We start from the raw sequence: 19,891 nt of genomic DNA, 5'->3' as shown, positions 1-19,891 counted from the left end.
CTAGCTCGATCATGACGAAATGCAAATGTGTCGTGTCATAAAATTTCTAGGTCAAAAGATCGGCGTGTGTTATTTTCAGTCCACTCTCAAAAGTTCCACCACATGCACAAAAGGAAGAGTACTAATGGTGTGTTTTTACTTCGGCCTACTTTAATTTGTTTGTTAGTGGACATGGGAATCCGACCATTGGATCCATAATCCTGTATTAACATCTATCTCAATTCTCATATTGTATCCCAGCGATTCCCGTCACTTCTTCGGTTTAATCTGTCATCTCGATCTTATCGGAAACAAAAAAACAAAAAATCTTATTAGCTAGAAGAGACTCTCATCTTAATGATCAAAGAGTTGATTTAATTTGATGGATGCAAATATGGAAACTTGGTCAAATTAAATCCCACCAACCAAATGAAAATTATCGTTTAATCCAAATACATAGAATAATTAAGAGATTTAGCTGCCTAGTTTCGTGTATATGTAGAAATTCATTTAGAAAATAACATACTTTTTAGGTTTTTTCCCCCTAGAATTGTGATTAAAAAAACCCAACAAGTAGAAAAATGTCAATAACGCCAATGAGTTGGTCTACAGATAGTACGTATGACCAGTAAATACAGGCATCAACAAAATAGAGAAGTGATGGAAACGAGACATAGATCTCCATGAAACTCTTTAGGACAAGGAAGTTGAAAATACCATGTACTGTTGTTCTCAGAGTATTAGTGTTGCCAAAATTAGGATCATTTCCCACTATGTGCCCTGAAGCATTATCTATCTTTCCGTTGCTAAGCGGATCTACACCAGCTTTTGCTTCACTTGCTGTTGGACTGCACATCTTATCTTGCATGAAGTTCCCATCGTCACCCATTATTGGAACAGTGCACAAATTTTGGTGGTTGTCTGAATTTACATCCTGCAAATCCATCAACCAGCGAAACGGATTTATTATTTCTCACTTAATCATAAATATGTTGTCACATTTGTATCCTTAGTAACAGAAATAATACGTATATAATTAGACTACAGAACTTTTCTCTATGTTGACATGACTCGCCCCGTAATGAACAACAAAGTAACAACCTGAGATTGGAGTTTACTTTTCAAGGAAACTGCTAATTTTGGTAACCTCAATATCATCTGTACCCTACTTTTGGTATACTAGAATGTGACAGTTAAGAGCTTAAGTAAATAGTACAACACATACTTGTGCATTTGTGATATCAGTTGAAGAATCTATATATCCATAGCTAAAAAGTATGTCATCTTCATTTGCAAGCTCAGTTCCTTCCTCGTCAGAATCTCCTGCATTATCAAAAGCATTGCCAGCAGGGGATCTTGGAGTCACTGGCCTACCAACAGATACTATCCTTGTACCAATACCAGAACGCTTGACATACTGATTCTCTCCTGCAAATAGCCAAAAGAAAACAAATTTTGATGCAATTTAGGATCCCAAATTGTCCTTTGATTGAAAAGCTATTCAAGACCAAGTAGAATATCCTCAAATATTGGGAAAATGACTTTTTATTTATTTATAAGTAATTAAAATATTGCAACTTCTAAAATGTATAGTATACACAGACTCCTTAAAAAATACAGAAACTCAAGAAGTTGAAAGCCAACAATACTATAAGCAATACTATAAGTAAAAGATAGCATTATCTTTGTTTTCTCTTTTATCACATGAGTTTCTCAAATTATTTTCAACCAACAACGAACCGTATTTGATTCAAAGTGTTCCGAACCTATATAGAATAATATCACTAAAAGCCTTGATAAAATTATTTTTTAAATTTCCAAGCAGAATATGGAAGGCATACCGTCTCTTTGATCCAGTCGAAGAGGCGGAAGCCCCTGGGGAATCAAATTGAGTCTGTCCAGCGAGAAAGCAAAACCTTGAGCCCTTAGTCCAACCGGTGGCTGATCAAGCTTGGGGTCTTCGTCTCACCAATCATTCCTCGACGCCACATTGGGCAACGACGCCGAAATTTTAGAACTCCGAAGCATGTTCTCGTCCAGCGACTTAGACAAACTCCGGCCCCGCATTTTCCGATCAACCACCATCTCTCCGTCGGAGCCGTACCCCCGGTCGTCGTCTCGCTCTTCTTCTTCTTCTGCTTCCGCTTCCTCTTCCTCTTCTGCCTCGTCGTCATACTCGATGGAAAAACGGTCGCCGGCATTGCGAGAGGGTTTGCGGCGGATCTCGATGAGGCGCTGGAGGACCTGGTCGACGCTGCGCTTGTGGATGTAGAAGGCCGAGATGGCCACCAGTGAGGCCCCCACCAAGGCCGCCATGGCTAGTTGCAGAGACGACGTCGTTGGAGACGAAGAAGAAGAAGAGGAAGAAGACGAATCCATGGACGAGAGCGAGAGGTACTTCGCTGTGTTGTTCTCGAACAGGCTGATTTTTACGCTACCGGTGAAAATTCAAAGCATGGAAACCTATGAACGTGGCCTCGGAGCCAAGGGTTTTAGGAAATGAGAAGTGGAAGTGGACTTCGTGGGACCTGACAAAGTACACGTGTACAGAGTCTATGGGGTCCTTGACGTTTGCTCCAGTCCAGTACAATGCGCAGCGAGAGATCTCCTGCCCACCTTACATTTCGGTGCGAGCGTGACGTGGATCCACGGAAGAGATTGAAGTGTATTGGACTTTGAGGATTGGTCTGGTTCACAGCGCGGCTCGCACTGTGTAAATTTTTAGGCTGGGCTAATTACTAGCCCTTTCCAATGGGCCATATATCTAAAATGAGCCCAAAATAACGTTGGGTTGGGCTCTGGCCTACCCAAAAGTTTTTCTTGCTCAAATGAATTTATTTATTTTTTTGGTGCATCATAGCTAGAGTCTCGTAGCGGTAAATCATATATGTGTCAACTAGTTCAGTGGATAAACATTTCCGATCGAATTATAATAAGAAGTTTACATCCCATTTTGTACGCGACTATTGCTTCGATGCATGGCCAAGATATCTCACAGCTTTTTTAAGATTGTTAATTATGAAATTCTAATGCCAAACGTACCCTTGATCTCAAAGAAATAAATACTTTAACCCCCTTTTTTTTAAGTTTTCTCACTTCATGAAATGGTCATTGTTCATGAAATGGAACTAGAAATGCATGGAATTCAATTCCATGCCTTCAAGAATGGCAATAAATTCATTTGTGTTTTTTTCCTCTATTGGATCCAAAAATTATTCTATAATTATAGCTCTATTTGTTTTTGGTCGAATTCTTTATTTTAGTTTAAAAAAGTGTTATGATGCGTCGTACAAATGTGAAGATTTTTTTTGTATTTTAAGGAGTATTTTATGTTTTAATTAGGTTATTTGTTAATAATTTTATTTAAAAAAACAAAAAACAAAGAGTACCTTACGAAACATAAACTAATTATTTTGTCAAGACACTTTAATTTGTGCAACCGCTTATCACATGCATGAATCAAGATTTTCTTTATTTCAAGTGAAATAGAGAAAATTCATTTTATGGTCCATATTATATTTTGCAGATTTAATAATTTATTATTATTATATGGTGTATATTTTGTTATGTCATTTAAAATTTTAAATAACGTAGGATGTACACCACTAGTTGAAACAAAAGAAAATTTTCAAACAAACTAGCTATAGCGTGAGTGATTTCAAAAAGATCGAGGTCAATACTCTAGTGCTGAAATATGGGAGGAAATCAGATCAAGAAAGCTACCAGTTTAAGAAGAACTTAGAAAATTAAGAGCTATGTTTCAATGAGTTTTCTGCAGATTGCTGTATAAGTGTATATATTATGGTTCTGCAAAAACTGCAGATGGGTAGTCTGTGTGAGGATCTGTTTGTTTGTATGTGTGTTGTTGAGTTGTAATTGAATTCTTGTACGTTTGTTTTAGTATTTTTTTGTTTGGTGTTTTGTGGGGCTAGTAGCCTAGTAGAATTTTGGTTGTTTTGATAGGCGTTTGTAGTATCGTCGTGTTTCAAATGCCTCCACATTTGTTGCTGTCGTTAATTAGTTTTTCTTGTGGTGCATGTTTGAGCTTCTGTTTTGTTTGTTGTTTTGTGTGTTGTTTGTTCTTTTATTTTGTTTTTGTGCTTTCCTGCCATGTTGTGCTAGCTCCATTTCTCCAGTAATGGATCTCCATATATAGATAGATGGTATCATTTTTTGGGCTAGGTACGGAGATCCACCAATCTTGTTGTAGCTTTTGTTTTGGTATCCTCATGCATTTTTAGACTCCGAGATATGGCTTCTCTATGGCGGCTCTGACTCAACCCCCTTCAATGCATGCTCATTCAGTGTGCTGAATCACAATTGGTTCTTTGGTTGTTCTGGTTACGAAATTTTGCATTTGGTTATTGCCCTTGTTGGCGGCCTTAGTTTTTAGGTTTGTTGTAATTACTGGTTGTTTATGGCTTTTATTTGGATTACTCACTCCTTATTTTTACTTTTTATATAATTTTTCCTATTTTTACTCACTCCTTATTTTTACACACACACACACACATATATATATATATGTGTGTGGGGAGGGGGGGGGGGGGGGGTTTGGGTGTGGATTTGAAGGGCTTAAAAGTACGTTTAACACTTCAAAAGTCCATTTGAAGAAGAAAAAAAAAAAAAGTATATGTTTGGTAAAAAAATTGAAAGCACTTTTAAGGGTTTAAAAAACCTAAAAATTATTTTTGGCAAAAGCTTAAAAATGAAGCTTTTGAAAAAAAAAAAAAATGTTTTTTTTTACTTAAAAGTTCTATTTTTTAAACACAATCCCAAACATACTCTTATACAAGTATTAATCGCGATTAATGTCAAAGGGTTGGAAGATGTCAATAGTGGACAACATGTTTAATCTCTATACTCTTTGATAATTGTACGTTCTCTCTGCTTGATCTCATGTTGATCAGTTAATGCAAGACCCTCCTCCATCATCTTTAGAGCTGCTCCAAGACCGCAGATAAGCCTATTGTGTGGGAGGCATGGGAAAGAGGGTTGCATTCTCTTTTTTCTATTCTTTTTGTAAATATTAAGAGCATTGAATTAACCCAAAACAATTATACAGAATTCCATTGTTAAGATGAAATGCATAACTATATTGCAGAAATTAAGCTGAAAAATCACAAAATTAGCAGTGTTAAGTCCCATTGATACTCTAGAGTCATTCTATATATATAGCTAAATCAGACTTAAATGAGGGCTTATGGTTTCCACTGTTTAGGTCTATTCTATGCGACTCTCAACTATGTTTTTTTTTCATTTTAAGAAAAAGAATGGGAAGCATGGGCATGAGAAAGCGAAAAAAGTGAAAGATTAAGGGATCCCTACTGGGCTTGGTTTATCTCAATATCAATGATGGCACACATGCATAAAAAGAGACAAGTGACAATTTAAACAAGGAAATTAAGTGTATGGGAAGATGTCATGATGGGATGACAATTGAGATATATATAGATCAACGACATACAAATCTTTTGAACAGTCATTTCCGGGTATTTGACGATAATAGACGACTTTCTCAACCTCATACACTGTTAAAGATGTAAGCCAGTTCGTTGGTATATATACCGTCTGAATGCCTTGCATGATTGCATCCTCAGAAAACAAGAGTGTTTTGTCTAATCGTTTCTTTTACATCCAAGTAGAGAAGCAGCATAAAAACGTTTTCCCGTTACATGCAATTTTTAGTGTTTTGTTAATGTTGCACATTACCCCACTGCACACCGCAGCTGGGTTGCCAACTCATGATGAGCACCCACACCATTAGTTATTACACGTTGAAAATCAAGAGTAGTTGTTATGGAGTTGTGCAGAAAATCAACTGTTGTGCAATTAACATTAATTACCTTAAAAAAAATTACTTGCAAAGTGATCATAAAGGGTTGGTTTGTCAAAAATTTTGTTTTTTTTTGTTTTTTCTAAACAAAAATATTAACCAACAATTTAAAGCACAAAACACTCTTAAAAATATAAAAATAATTTTTATTTTTATATTATATTACAACACTTTTTCAAAACAACAATAAAAAATACCAAAAAAAACACTAACAAGCACTGTATATCTGTAGGTTAACTGATTTTTATCAGTATTAAATCACTCGTTCACGTGTGGATTTTAACTCTCTTTTATTAGGTAATGCATAACACATGTGAATTAATATTTTTGTTCTAATACCATATTAAATCATAAATTATTCCAAAAAACTTTAACTTATAAAAAGTTACCGGGAATCATATTCATTTGATGATCACCACAGAAAAAGTTACCTTACCAGCTAGACCGGGCCTAGCTGGTTTAGCGCATTACAAATGTTGCTATCTTGATTTTGACTCATCAATCTTACAACCATGGCTTGTTGTATCTAACTTATAAACTCTGTGAATGCCTAAATGCCTTTTCAGTGAACCTGCAGCTAGCCACCCAGCTGTAGAATCGGTTGCTAGTGATGCATGTGCAATTTTGTCTCGGCTCATTGGTGGGTTACTTTTGGTACAATGTAGATATTTGGAAGCTAGCTAGAGAGGAATTAGTGGCCGACATGGCTCGATCACTGAAATACTTCTCCGGCCGGCTTAATTGGTGTATCTTTGTGACTGGTACATATACATGAATAAAACCCACAGAATATCCGACACAGACACGCAAATTGCTAAAGTAACAGCTTGTTCATGTGTATCATTACTCTTCAAATGATGCAGAGATCTGAGTCAACATTGAAAATGATATCTGTAACTGGTACGACCTAGAAATATCAGAGGCGGTGGTGGTGGAGACTCAGGATATATATTGATGGGTTGCATATGGGCAAAAAGTTAGAAAATTTCTAGAATAGATATGATGGAATCTTTTTATTTATTCACGTAAAAACTAAAGGGCACCACATATAAAGTGCGCAAGGACTATACGCTTGTGACAGATATATTTTAGCAATATCTTCCATTTACAGGACTGGTCTAGGGCAAATGGAAGTGCCAGGAATGGGAGTTTTGGAACTTTTAGGATGGTGCATGATTAATACCACAGCGCGCTTTGATATGGACATATTTTGGTTAGTGGTGCTGTGGTGGTCCTCGATCTTGCCCATCGACCTAAACTGGTCCTTAATTATAATTTATTAGATCACTTATTTTAGAAGTTTAAATTGACAAGAAAGAGATGAATTTTATGATATAATTAATGCTTTAATTATTTTATATTAAATAACTATTTATTTTAAAAGCTTAAACCGATAGGTTGTAAATTTAGAATCAGAGTCACCTACCATGTCGAATAAGTTGTGACTTTGTGGTCGAGTCACGAATATGAAGCTGTTAAAAAATAAATTATTATACTATCTGATCAGTATTAATAGAGCAGGCTATTGTGAACATTAATTAACTACATATCTAATTTATGATCGACTACGACATTTGGCTTCTCACTTAATTGACATGGTTCACTAACTTCACTTGAGATATATATTTTAATTTGATTTAATACGACCTAAAATGAGTGTAAGTACCATATGGTAATTGTGGTCATATAATCAATATAGGGATAAATTTTAATGGGAAGGCATCTATTGATATCGAGTGAGTTTCACCCAATATTTTTGTGTGTATATATATATATATATATATTAATGAGATTGATTTGTCGATCAAGAAATTAAGAAGACGAAGATAAATTGACCACATTCTGTGTCTGTCAATATCATTCCGGTGGGCTGCAAAGATCCGTGAAGGCTCAAAGATGGGAAAGGGAGAGGCAACCCATGACATCCTTTAATTACATGCCCATGCAAATACAAGGAGATCGAAGGCTCCAAGCAAGCTTGATCTCAGCGGGTACAATCATTGAACCTCCCTAATCCCTTTTTTCCACTTTGATCTCATGACAAGACTTATCGGCTTTCAAATTTAAGTGGGATGTCTCTCATCCCATGTCAGTGATGCCACACCCACACCTTGGACTTCACACAACCCTATATATAAACCTTTTAGCAACAATAATTAATGGATATCATTATTTAGAAATTATTCCAATATTCTACCAAATAGATTTGTTTCCATCTCAAGCATTCAAAATTTCAACGGTTCGTTTGGAATTCAATCATTCATACTTTGTCACGTCACCGGCCACCACTTTCAAAATATGGATCAATATAATTAATACGTACCCATCAAAAATTACTCACATGATACAATCTTGTTCAATAACATTATTTAGTAGACGGTTATATATATATATGATTGTCATGTAACTTGATGACTTAGAGCATCCCCATCAAGCTCTTCATATTTAACATTTCTCAAAAATTTTAACAAATTCCACAAAAAAAAAAAAAACCATTATTTATCAAACTCTTTATCCAAAATTAAATTTAACATTTGCTTTTAACGTTATCTTTAAATATAAAAACACCAAAAGCAAAAGCTATTTATTTTTTAATATTATTTTGGTGGTTGGACTGCATTTTGGTAAATTTCTCACGTGGAATTAAAGTGAGTGAATTTCATGGCAATTACATTTATTAGTAAAAAAAATAATATTTAGCTAAAGTATATATAGAAATATTTAAAGAGTTTGATATTTTGTAATTTTAAAAGTGGCTAGTTAAAGAAAAAGAAAAAAAAAAAAGTACATTTTCAAAGTTAAATTTAAAGAAATTTTAAAGAGCTTGATGTGGATGCTCTTAGTAGGAAATGTTAGCCTTTGAATCAACAAAACAAAAGAAGTTGATTTTTAATGTCACGCAATTTTACTTGTGTGATAATTGTATAACAGTTTACTAAATAATCAGAGTACCCAATTTCAATTATTGAATTTAAAACTAATTAATGATTGAGATTTTAAAAAATATATTCTATGATACGTAAAATTTTTAAAAAGAGTAATATTATTTAGTAAACTGTTATACAATAATATTAACGGACAGTGAAAATCAACCTTTAATATATTTTTACAAGTATCTACAGCATCAAGTAATTGTATGACAATCACATCTACTAAATAGAATTCATTATTAAAAATTTTTGCAATTTGGCAAAGAGAAATGCTACTGCTATGCACAAGCTAGCGTGGCAAGCATGCTAGTTGAACCCGGGCAGTGCATGTAGATAACATATATATATTTAATTCTCAAGCAACCCATACTTGTTCTGTTACAAATTATTTGAACAGCCATACGTACCCTATATATTCATTGAATTCGTTATACCTAATTCCACAGCTAACATTCCAACTGGAATATTATATATATATATAAAGAAAACCCCGGCCCTCTGTTACTTATTGGGTGTCCTCATAGTAAAGCTAAGTAATTAAACACAATATTATTACATTCGTAATATTCAAGCTTTGACCGACCGAAGCTCCACGTCAACATGGGAATTATTGTCTTGTATTTGTACAGCATTGCCCTTGTAACGATATCGATGAGCACAGTACAAAAAGTAGATTAAATTCAGGAGCCCCATCCCCGCTATAGAAAAATAGAAATACTCGAGTCTGCCAGCGTTGAGATCATTTGCCAACCAATCAGGCCGGCCATGCCCTCCGGTGACGTGGTGCACAACATTCACCAGTAAGCTACTCAAGTAGTTTGCTAGGGCAAAGGAACAGGAAAAAAGAGCATTGCCGACGCTTGTCATGTGCTCAGGAAACTGTCTGTTGAAGAATTCAATCTGCCCGAGAATATTAAACGCCTCAGAAAAGCCCATCAGAATAAGTTGGGGTGTTAGCCACATGACTGACATGGGTGCAACCCCATCGGGATGATGGTGTTTTATAGCCGAAGCCCTTCTCACCCGTTCTGTCAACCCGGCTACGACCATTGCCAGAATCGAAAAAACAATCCCTATTCCGATTCTTTGGAGAAGCGTGATCCCGCCTTCGTGTTTCGTGATCTTTCGGAGGGCGGGTACGAGGATGCGGTCGTAAAACGGGAGCCATAGTCCTACTGTGATGAGTGATATGACTCCTATTGAACCGGCTGGGATTTGGAAGCGGGGGCCAAGGTGGCGGTCCATTTTCATGGCTTGAAATACAGTAAATGTTCCTTGTTGAGTCATGGCCATGAGGCTAATGATACCGGCAGACCATATTGGGATGATTCTAACCAGACATTTAACCTCTTCCACCTGCTGGATGCTGCAGAGCCTCCATTGATCCGAACGACTACCATCTGCCGCCTTTAGTTCACCAACTTCTATTATGGCAGCTTTATTTAGGAATCTGAGAGAAATAAATAAATAAACCCAGTTATTCCATGAAAATTAAGTACTTGAAATAATGTATATTTTATCTAAGAAAGTTAATATATTACTTTTAATTAATTTTTATTGAATAAAACAAATCAACAATTAACTGAAGAGTAGTATGATAAAATTGTTGGACGAATGTTATACTATAAAATATTTTATTTATTAAAAAAAAAAGTGTCACGTTCAAGGTTCATTATTGGCATGACGTAAGACAGTGACCCCCAACAAAAATCAACTAAAAGTATGAATGCTCAATTATTATCTGACATCAGAGGTTCAAATAATCCAAAATGGATCAAGCCACCTCGATTCTAGCATTTGGAATCTCGATGTTATGCTGTGTTTGGTAAAATGGATTAACTTAGATACTAGTTGATGATGTAGATTAATGTAAAAAAAAAGTAAAATATTTTATATAAAAAATAAAAAAAAATTTATTTTGTAGTAATTTTTTTATTTAAATAATAATAAAAAGTGAATGATATAATATAAAAAATTAAAATGTTAAAATGTTTTGATGTTAATTTAAAAAAATTTAAAATAATGTGTTTAACCTTCACCGACCTTTTATGAATAGCATTAAAAAATTTCTCCTTTGGATTTTTTTATGCTTTACAAAATAAAAATGCTCTTCGATCGCTAAGAGCAGCGGCAAACTAAAAATTTGTGTTTGGAAGGACAAAATTCTAAAATAAATAATTTAAAGAGTCAAAAATTAAATTTTATAATTTTTTATAATTTTTTTTTTTTGTTTTTTTTGGGAGACCCCAAGGTTCAACGTGGTTCCCGTCCCCGACTGCGAGGATATTATCACAACTATAGGTTGATAACTTTTACTTTTCACACATTTTCCTATAAATATTTTTTTAAAAAAACAAATGAGCTTAATTCTTTAAGTCAAGGTTGTCACATGACACATTTGTGTCTTCTCCAATTATGGAAGTGCAACCAATTCTGTCCAACGAGCCACAATAGGTCAAAGGTAGTTGTGATATGGTCACATTATCACCACTTATTTTTTAATTCTTCTATTATTTAATTTTTGTTAGTAAAAAATTAACTTTATATTTATTTGTATCTTTCTCAAAATAAATATGTTTAATATTTATCCATTTAAAAATACAACAAAATAAAGTTTTTAGTTGGCTTTTAAAAAATATATTTTGAGTAGAGAAACATTATAAACTCCCAATTAAACTCATAACACTAAACACTATCATTAATTCAAAATTTAAAAATGTGCATCTCACCAAAAATCCTTCACAAATCGTTATAAATCATACCTAATCACTTTTTTTTTTTTTTTTTAAAAAAAAAAAGCTTTTAAGCTTTTAAACCCACTATCAACCATACCTAATCGTTCATAAATAACATATATATATATATGTTGTTACCTGAATTGGTCGGTGAGAGGAAGCTTTGTCATTACAACCCCTTTCAAGGGAGGATCATAAAAAAGTCCGTTTAACTCGCCGTCGGCTGGAAACTCAATCCGGCGCTTCCTATAAGCCGCCACAAGAACTTGCATAATGCCGGAAAATGGGCTTCCCTCAGGCTCCACATGCACATAAAACTTTGTTCCGATGAAGAATAAGATAATCGAGAAGAACATGCACACAGTGGGAATCCCGAAGCCCAATACCCAGCTGACAGAGTCTTGGATATAAACCACTACAGTTTGAGCGAGCAACAAGACCACCGTGAATGAGGTGTAGTACCAATTGAAGAAGCTGTTGATCCCCTTTTTCCCTTCATCTGTGGTTGGATCAAATTGATCCGCACCAAACGGAATGCTGCACGGCCGAACTCCGGCGCCGCCTATCGACAAAAATCCTAGTCCCATTATTAAAATACCCAGTTGAGCTTTGGTGGGACCTAGGCATTGACCCAAGACTTTCTGCTGTTGTGTGCACGGTGGAGGAAGGAGCTCCGGTATCCAAGCCGTCAAAGTCACCGTCACCATTCCCTGTCGATTGCATGACGTTGGTAAAAATTATTTACCGCTGCTGGAATGATGAAAGTAACATTTGATAGAGATGCTCGGCACGATAACATATGCAAAAGATAAAATAACATAAATATTTACTACCCTGATCGCCTAATTAATTAAACATTATAGAAATCACGCATTCACTCAATTTTATTCAAAGCAGAAGCCATGCATTAGAAAACTTGAAAATTGGCTCAGCACTGTCACTGTTCAATCACCTCTTGGGGGGATACGTGACTACGTCAAATCATAAATCACAGCATGCGCATGAATTCACCTAACAATTAAATTTGGCCTTATTGATCATGCTTATGACATCAATATATCCTCAATTATTTGATTGAAATCGGTTTCCACAATTTGGGAGAGAGCCACCACGACCATTAAATCCAACCAGACCAAAAACAAAAACGGAAAAGAAATTTGAAAAGGAAATCTACAATATATATATACATCGTTATGAACTGATGTTATCACCACGTTCCTCAAAATTATGATTTTAATGGAAGAGAGAAGGGAGGGGCATATATGTATACATATATACCAGAAGTAACGCGAAGGATGAAAAGGCAATTGTCCGGAACTTGCCGACATAGGCATCAGAGATGAAAGCGCCCACCAATGGCGCAAAATTGGACACACCGGACCATATGTAAATAACATTGGAAGCGGAAACCTGATCCATGTGGAGCTTTTTCACCAAATACACCGTAAAGTTTGCCAACAATCCAAAAGTAGCCAACCTTTCAAACGTTTCATTTCCTGCAATCCAAAAAAACGCCAAAACCTTTCCCGTCAGCTACATACGTACTTTACAAGCCTGCTACAAATTAGAGGGGGAAAAAAATCGTTATTTTGTGCGTGTGTTTGTGATCGGGAGAGAGATACCCAAGATGAAGGGCATAGCCCTCCATCCACCCGGCTTTCTTTTGGTAATTGTAGCTGATAAAACTTTGTCATCTCTTGCCCTTTGTTCTTGTTGGGACGATGGTTTTGACGATATTGACCATGAAGGCATGTGGAAACAGTTGGCCCTGCAGCATAGCCTTTTACCCTCAAGTGCCATTTTCTTTCTCTGCTCAGCTTCAATTTGAGCCAAAGAAATTTGGCTCTCGCACACCTATAAATAAAGCAGAAGGGAGAGAAAAGGAAGGGGGTGGATGATTGATTAATGGCTAGCTCATGACGAAATGCAAATGTGTCGTGTCATAAAATTTCTAGGACAAAAGATCGACGTGTGTTATTTTCAGTCCACTCTCAACAATTCCAGCACATGCACAGAAGGAAGAGTACTAATGGTGTGTTTTTACTTGGGCCTACTTTAATTTGTTTGTTTGTGGACATGGGAATCCGACCATTGGATCCATAATCCTGTATTAACATCTATCTCAATTCTCATATTGTATCTCAGTGACTCCCGTCACTTTTTCGGTTTGATCTGTCATATTGATCTTGTCGGAAACAAAAAAACAAAAAAGCTTATTGGCTAGAAGAGACTCTCATCTTAATGATCAAAGAGTTGATTTAATTTGATGGATGCAAATATGGAAACTTGGCCAAATTAAATCCCACCAACCAAATGAAAATGATCGTTTAATCCAAATACGTAGAATAATTAAGAGATTTAGCTGCCTAGTTTCGTGTATATGTAGAAATTCATTTAGAAAATATATATATATATTTTCTTCTTCGATCTATCTCTATTTTTACATCTCAATTGAAAACCATGGCCCTTTACCTCCCAAACAGTTTCGCTTTCAAGTGATCTCATTATATATAGTGTTCGATCAAGTCATCCTCAATTATTATAAGATCTTAACTGATATCATATATGATTTCAAAAAGTGATGAGTATAAAATGAAGGAAATAGAAAAAGACACAAAGATTAAGGTGATTCGACATATATCTTACATCTACACACTAAAGCTTCAATAGGCTACATATTTCCTTGATTATATAATTTTAGTACAAAACTCTATTTATAAAGCTTTACATGTGATTTGAAATATTTTAAATACAAAAATATCCCTTAAATCAGGATTAACAAATCCCTTAATTTATATATGTTCCAGAGTAAATGATATATAATGTTTTATAAAATATCGTATATATACTTGAAAATAAATAGAGAAGATGTTGGCCTTGTTCCCTATTTTTCCAACAAGGAATTAATAATGGGCGGAGAACGGTTGGAACACGTTCAATCGCTTCTTTTAAAATGTGTAGGAGCAAATAGTTTCTTTGGAATAAATTCCACAAGCGTTATCATGAGAACCATACATAAAAATTAAAAATTAAAAAAAAATCCAAAAGTCTTAATCCTAATTAATTCTGAGCTTTTATATGTAGATTAGTCTAAGTAATTTCAGGTGTTGATCAAAATCTTCCAATCTTAGACAGGGTCTGCTTGGACCTTTACAATGGCCTTGTAACGATATTGACGAGCACAGAACAAAAAGTACACAAAATTCAGCGCCGCCATTCCGGCTATGAGGAAGTAGAAATAATCCAATCTGCCAACATTAATATCGTTGGTCAGCCAGTCAGGCCGCCGGCCGCCATCCTTTCCGGTTACATTATGCACAAGATTCACCACCAAGCTACTCATATAGCTTGCTCCGGCAGATGTGAGATAGAACAGAGACGTGCCTATGCTTCTCATGTTTTCAGGAAATTCCTCGTTATAAAATTCAATCAGTGCAACTGTGTTGAACACCTGACAAAGACCCATTAGGATTTGCTGCGGTGCTAACCACATGACACACATGGGTGCGACCCCATCAGGCCCAGCGTGCGACTCTGCCAAAACCCTTCTCCTCTGTTCAACAATTCCGGCAACCGCCATTGTCAGAATCGAGAAAACGTTCCCAAATCCTATTCTTTGGAGAGTCGTCATCCCCTCTTCACGTTTTGTATATTTTGCTATTGCGGGTTGTAGAATGCGGTCATAGAATGGAAGCCATGTGCCTATTATGATAAGTGATATGATACTCAGTGAACCGGCAGGGATTTGGAAGTTGGTACTTCCTATGTTCCGGTCCATTTTCAAGGCTTGTGACACGATGAATGTTCCTTGTTGTGCCATGGAAATGAAGCTGATGATGCACGATGTCCATATTGGGACAACTTTTACTAGGCATTTTGCCTCTTCTACCTGTTGGATGCTGCAATGTTTCCATGGATTTGTACAAGAACCATCCTGTTTCACTTCCTTGTCGGCGCCTATCAAAGCTGCTTTGTTCAAGAACCTTGGAAAGCAAATCATTTAAATCACCATTTATTACATAAGTTGATAAAAAATAATATGGGTAACTTTACTTTAAACTTCTAAATTATCAGGCTATTTGATAAGTCCTCCAAACTTCAAAACCTCTAAATTTAAACCTCAGAACTTTCAATTACAATTAATTTGAACCTCTTCTTCAGATTTTAAACATTAAAAATAAAACAATGACGTTTATACCCATGACTTTTTTTATAAAATTTCAAATTTGCTCTTAATTCTAAATTAAAAATTTAAAAAAAAAGTAAAAAATAAAATAAAAGATATTTTGGTTTTTTTTAAATATTGCCGTTAGAAGTTAATAGCTAAATCTGACGAAAAAATTCAAATTGAGAGGCTTTGAAGTTTGGAAGACTTGTCGAATCACATAGTAATTCAGGAGTATAAAGTGAAGTATTCTAAAATAATAAATGTAATCATTTAATCAATAATTTAACACTATAATATAAAAATTTCAAAAGAAATGACATCAGTAATTACCTTAACTGTTGGGTGAGGGAAAGCTTTGAAGCTACACTTTCCTCCAATGGAGGATCGTAGAAAATTCCAACAACCTCTCCATTAGCCGGAAGCGTAAGTCGGCGGTTCTTGTAAGCTGCTATAAACACCTGCGTAATGCCAGAAAACATGGTGCCCTCTGGTTTCACGTGCACGTAAATCTTTGTTCCCGCAAATAGTAAGATAATTGCGCATAACATCAGCACCGCCGGGATCCCGAACCCCAAGGTCCAGCTAACGGAGTCTTGGATATAGACGACCAGAGTTTGGTTGATCAACATGATCACTGTTTGTGTGGTGTAATACCAATTGTAGAAGCTGGTGGTTCCTTTTCTTCCTTGGACAGTGGTTGAATCAAATTGATCGACGCCAAAGGGAATGCTGCACGGCCGGATTCCGCCAGAGCCTATGGCTAACCCGCTTAGGCCTACAACTAAAACGCCCAGTTGGGCTTTGGTGTACACATTACATTGGCCCGGCTGTTGCTCTGAAGCTATGCATGGCGGAGGGCGCAGTTGCGGCACCCAGGCTATTAATGTTACTATCACCATACCCTGCAGTAATAGTTGACTATCCATTACAATTTTTTATAGTACTTGCAAATTCGACATGGTTTTAAAATGAAATAAGTGAGTTATATATGCTTGAATGATATTATTTATTTAATTAAATGGATTGGATTAAAATATTTTTCAAAATATTTTATTCATTTTTTTTTTCCTAATCAAATAAGGGAAAGAGGGTTAAACGGAAAATGCAGCAAAGATACAGGGAATGGTTCAAAAGAACCAAATAGTAGGCAATTGTTTCATTTATGGTCTGAGAGAAACCATAACCAAGCCAAGTATTTTCCTAGGCCGCACAAGGTGGTACTAAAATGCATAAGAACTCAGTGAAGAGTCTTATACAATAAATTCAACAATCACTGTTAAATGATTGTTGCGGGGATGGTGCTGTAGAGAACCGAGATGGAGCTGTTGTTGAAGGACAACCACCAGCATCAAAAGACTCTCCCACAAGATCAAACCACTTCAAAACAGGGAGATTGTAACCCAAAATAAGTAATACAGCTAAACAGAGAGTATATAAAATACAGGAAAACAACGTATCATATTTTATTCATTTATTTGCAAGTCTTCAGATCATATGTTACCGATCGAGTAAATTCTGAAATTTTTTTTTTTAAAAAAAAGCGTACGTACCGCGAGAGATGCGAAGGATCCGAAAGCAATGATCCGAAATTTGCCAAGATAATTATCAGCAATTAAGGCACCAATTATGGTCGCGAAATTGGAGGCGGCGCTCCAAATGTTGAGAATGTTTGCAGCGACCACCTGCTCCATCTGAAACTCCCTCATCAGATACACCATGAAGTTTGCCGTCAGCCCATACGTTGCCAACCTCTCCATCGTCTCGTTTCCTGCAATATATATACACGCATTTTCCCAAGTGGCTTCCTTAATTATGTGTGTGATAATTAAGATCAAATCCAGACCGACGATCATGTTTTTATTGATCAAAACAAACGGAAAGAGAGAGAGAGAGACCTAAAATGTAGGGCATGGCCTTCCATCCGGGCTTTGTTTGGTCTGACAAATGGACTCCATCTTGTTCCACCAACTTCTGTTCTAGTGAAGATGGCTCCGAGGATGACGAACAGTATGAACGAACACGTGGACTTCCACAGCAGCAAGCCCATAAGGAGCTTCCCCATTTCCTCTCATTCCGTGCCACCATTTTTTTTCCAGGGAGGGATGTATCGAGTGTGTATTGGGGAAGCTTTCTTTCAATGGTGTTCTCCTATAAATGTGTCCACCAAGCTCTTCCACCCAGACGTACGTGTACGTGTCTATCATGCATGTATCATTCTTTCAAAAATATCCGTTTCGGGACCCACTTCCACATCAGGCATATGGTTGAATCTCATGCATATTGCTTTGCAAAGGATTTCCGTTAAAATTAATTTTATTTTAGATAAGTAATCCCAAATCCAAAACCCTCCATTTTTTTTAAAGAGCCTAAGTTGTTAAATGACATTAATTAAGTATCTGAAGATTTGGATTTGCCTTTGTATTAACTGATTTTCAATAATTTTCTAACTAAAATAAGAGAACTAAAACTAATGAAAAATGGAAAGGATGGGCTCAAGCCCATTCTGGCATCATGAAAAATGTAAAAGTTTAATGGACATTATAGCGAAGTTCTTTTACAAATTACATTGTGCAAAAGAGTCCTTAGAATCCCTAAAATCCCTAAATTAATTTATTAAATGTGCATTTTAAATAAACCGAATTACAAAAAATGCTTCGTTTGGAAATGTGTGTGAAAAAATGTGAAAAAAAATCACGTTTTAAAATTGCATATAAGGATGTGCATTTTAAAAACACACAATTTTAAAAGTTGAATCACAATTTTAAATAGTTAAACCAAACGGAGCCTTAATTTGATAATCAAATTCTTAGCATGCTAATTTGGATTGGATCTCTCATAACTAAAGTATTCGATCAAGCAGAATCCCGCATCACATAAATTTTAATTTAAGCAAGCAAGTATGAAAGACAAATCTTACTTAATTAGCGATTAACCCAAATGGTAAAAAAGTATAAAGAAGTATGGATAAATTTTAACTTTTAAATTGATCAGGAAAAATAAAAATGTTAAATCATAATATAGTAAGTGTTATAGACTCAGAAATCCATGGCCATAATTAATTTGTTTTATCCTATGGCAAGTAGCACTTGAAATTCGATACCTTTCCAAAGAAGGAGAGAGAGAGAGAGAGAGAGAGAGAGAGAGAGAGATTTCATATTTTGTTTTAAATAAAATTTTATTTTTAAAAAACATATAATTTAAATAAAATTTTAAAATTTTGGAGGCATTGGTTTTGAAACGAAATGGGCTAGCTAGTAACCCAAGCTTATATGGGCTACCAGGGGCCAGGGCTGGAGCGGAACCAGGCCGACGAAAAGTATTTCATTGTAATCCAACTTGGGCTGCCTCAAGTTTGCTCACACGAAGGGCCGGATAGTCCTAGTAGGGCAGATTTTTTTTTTTTTTTTTTTTTTTTTAATTATTGTAGGGCATTGGTTTTGAAACGAATATATATATATATATATATATATATATATATATATATATATATAAATGAACTAATTTATATTACATTAAAATAGTATCTCAATCTTATGCACTGGAAATTTCTTAGTCCTATAAAAATGACGTAAAAGCACTGGCATTGTGTTTCAGGAAAAAAAAAAAAAAAAAGATGGGAAGAATTTGACAAGGAAATATATATATATATATATATATATATATATATATATATATATAAATGAACTAATTTATATTACATTAAAATAGTATCTCAATCTTATGCACTGGAAATTTCTTAGTCCTATAAAAATGACGTAAAAGCACTGGCATTGTGTTTCAGGAAAAAAAAAAAAAAAAAAGATGGGAAGAATTTGACAAGGAAATAAAGTGAGCGCTTTACTTTGCCGCCTTCCCGTGGCAAGGCAACGTGGGTGATGATGGAAATGGAATCATTTTAAGTGATGGAGGAGGAAAAATGGGATTATGATTGCATAATTCGTGTCAGATTCCATTTTGTTCAAACAATCGGGTGTCCCTTCTTGTGGGACAAGCAAACTTAATTTGTCATAATCACAGTTTTGGTGCATGTCATTCACAAGTACGAACGATGCTTGGAAACCTTCCTATCAATACTCTTTGTGTTGAGCTGGCTCAATTATTCAAACTTCTTTCAATATATACATACATACATATATATACATATATATACACATAAATACGAGTAATTCTAAAAATTATTTTTGTATCTCTTTTGAATTCCTCTAAGAATGATGTGGCTATTAAAATAACTATTTAATTAAAA

The 19,891-nt window shown here is 35.3% G+C and overlaps 2 protein-coding genes and 1 pseudogene across 3 annotated transcripts; all 3 read right to left on the bottom strand.

Moving 5' to 3' along the window:
• Window positions 1–535: 535 nt before the first annotated feature.
• LOC132178441 (uncharacterized) lies at window positions 536–2,429 on the bottom strand (annotated as a pseudogene). Its single transcript, XR_015911912.1, has 3 exons — window positions 1,821–2,429; window positions 1,205–1,407; window positions 536–913 (listed from the first exon to the last, which is right to left on the bottom strand). The product of XR_015911912.1 is annotated as an uncharacterized LOC132178441 (transcript).
• A 6,578-nt stretch (window positions 2,430–9,007) lies between these two features.
• Window positions 9,008–13,420, bottom strand: LOC132178927 (protein NRT1/ PTR FAMILY 2.13). Its single transcript, XM_059591514.2, has 4 exons — window positions 13,103–13,420; window positions 12,759–12,976; window positions 11,619–12,190; window positions 9,008–10,195 (listed from the first exon to the last, which is right to left on the bottom strand). Exons 1-4 carry the CDS (start codon window positions 13,278–13,280, stop codon window positions 9,313–9,315), a joined length of 1,851 nt encoding a protein of 616 aa, XP_059447497.2. The 5' UTR covers window positions 13,281–13,420; the 3' UTR covers window positions 9,008–9,312.
• Window positions 13,421–14,607: 1,187 nt separating this feature from the next.
• On the bottom strand, window positions 14,608–17,733 carry LOC132178440 (putative protein NRT1/ PTR FAMILY 2.14). Its single transcript, XM_059590879.2, has 4 exons — window positions 17,544–17,733; window positions 17,199–17,416; window positions 15,979–16,550; window positions 14,608–15,463 (listed from the first exon to the last, which is right to left on the bottom strand). The coding sequence occupies exons 1-4, from the start codon at window positions 17,731–17,733 to the stop codon at window positions 14,608–14,610; spliced, it is 1,836 nt and encodes a 611-aa protein (XP_059446862.2).
• Between the last annotated feature and the right edge of the window lie 2,158 nt (window positions 17,734–19,891).

This window comes from Corylus avellana, chromosome 4, assembly GCF_965113065.1.
Source record: "Corylus avellana chromosome 4, dhCorAvel1.hap1.2, whole genome shotgun sequence".
Taxonomy (NCBI): domain Eukaryota; kingdom Viridiplantae; phylum Streptophyta; class Magnoliopsida; order Fagales; family Betulaceae; genus Corylus; species Corylus avellana.
The sequence above is the reverse complement of the archived record's forward strand: the minus strand, read 5'-3'. Positions and strand labels throughout refer to the sequence as shown.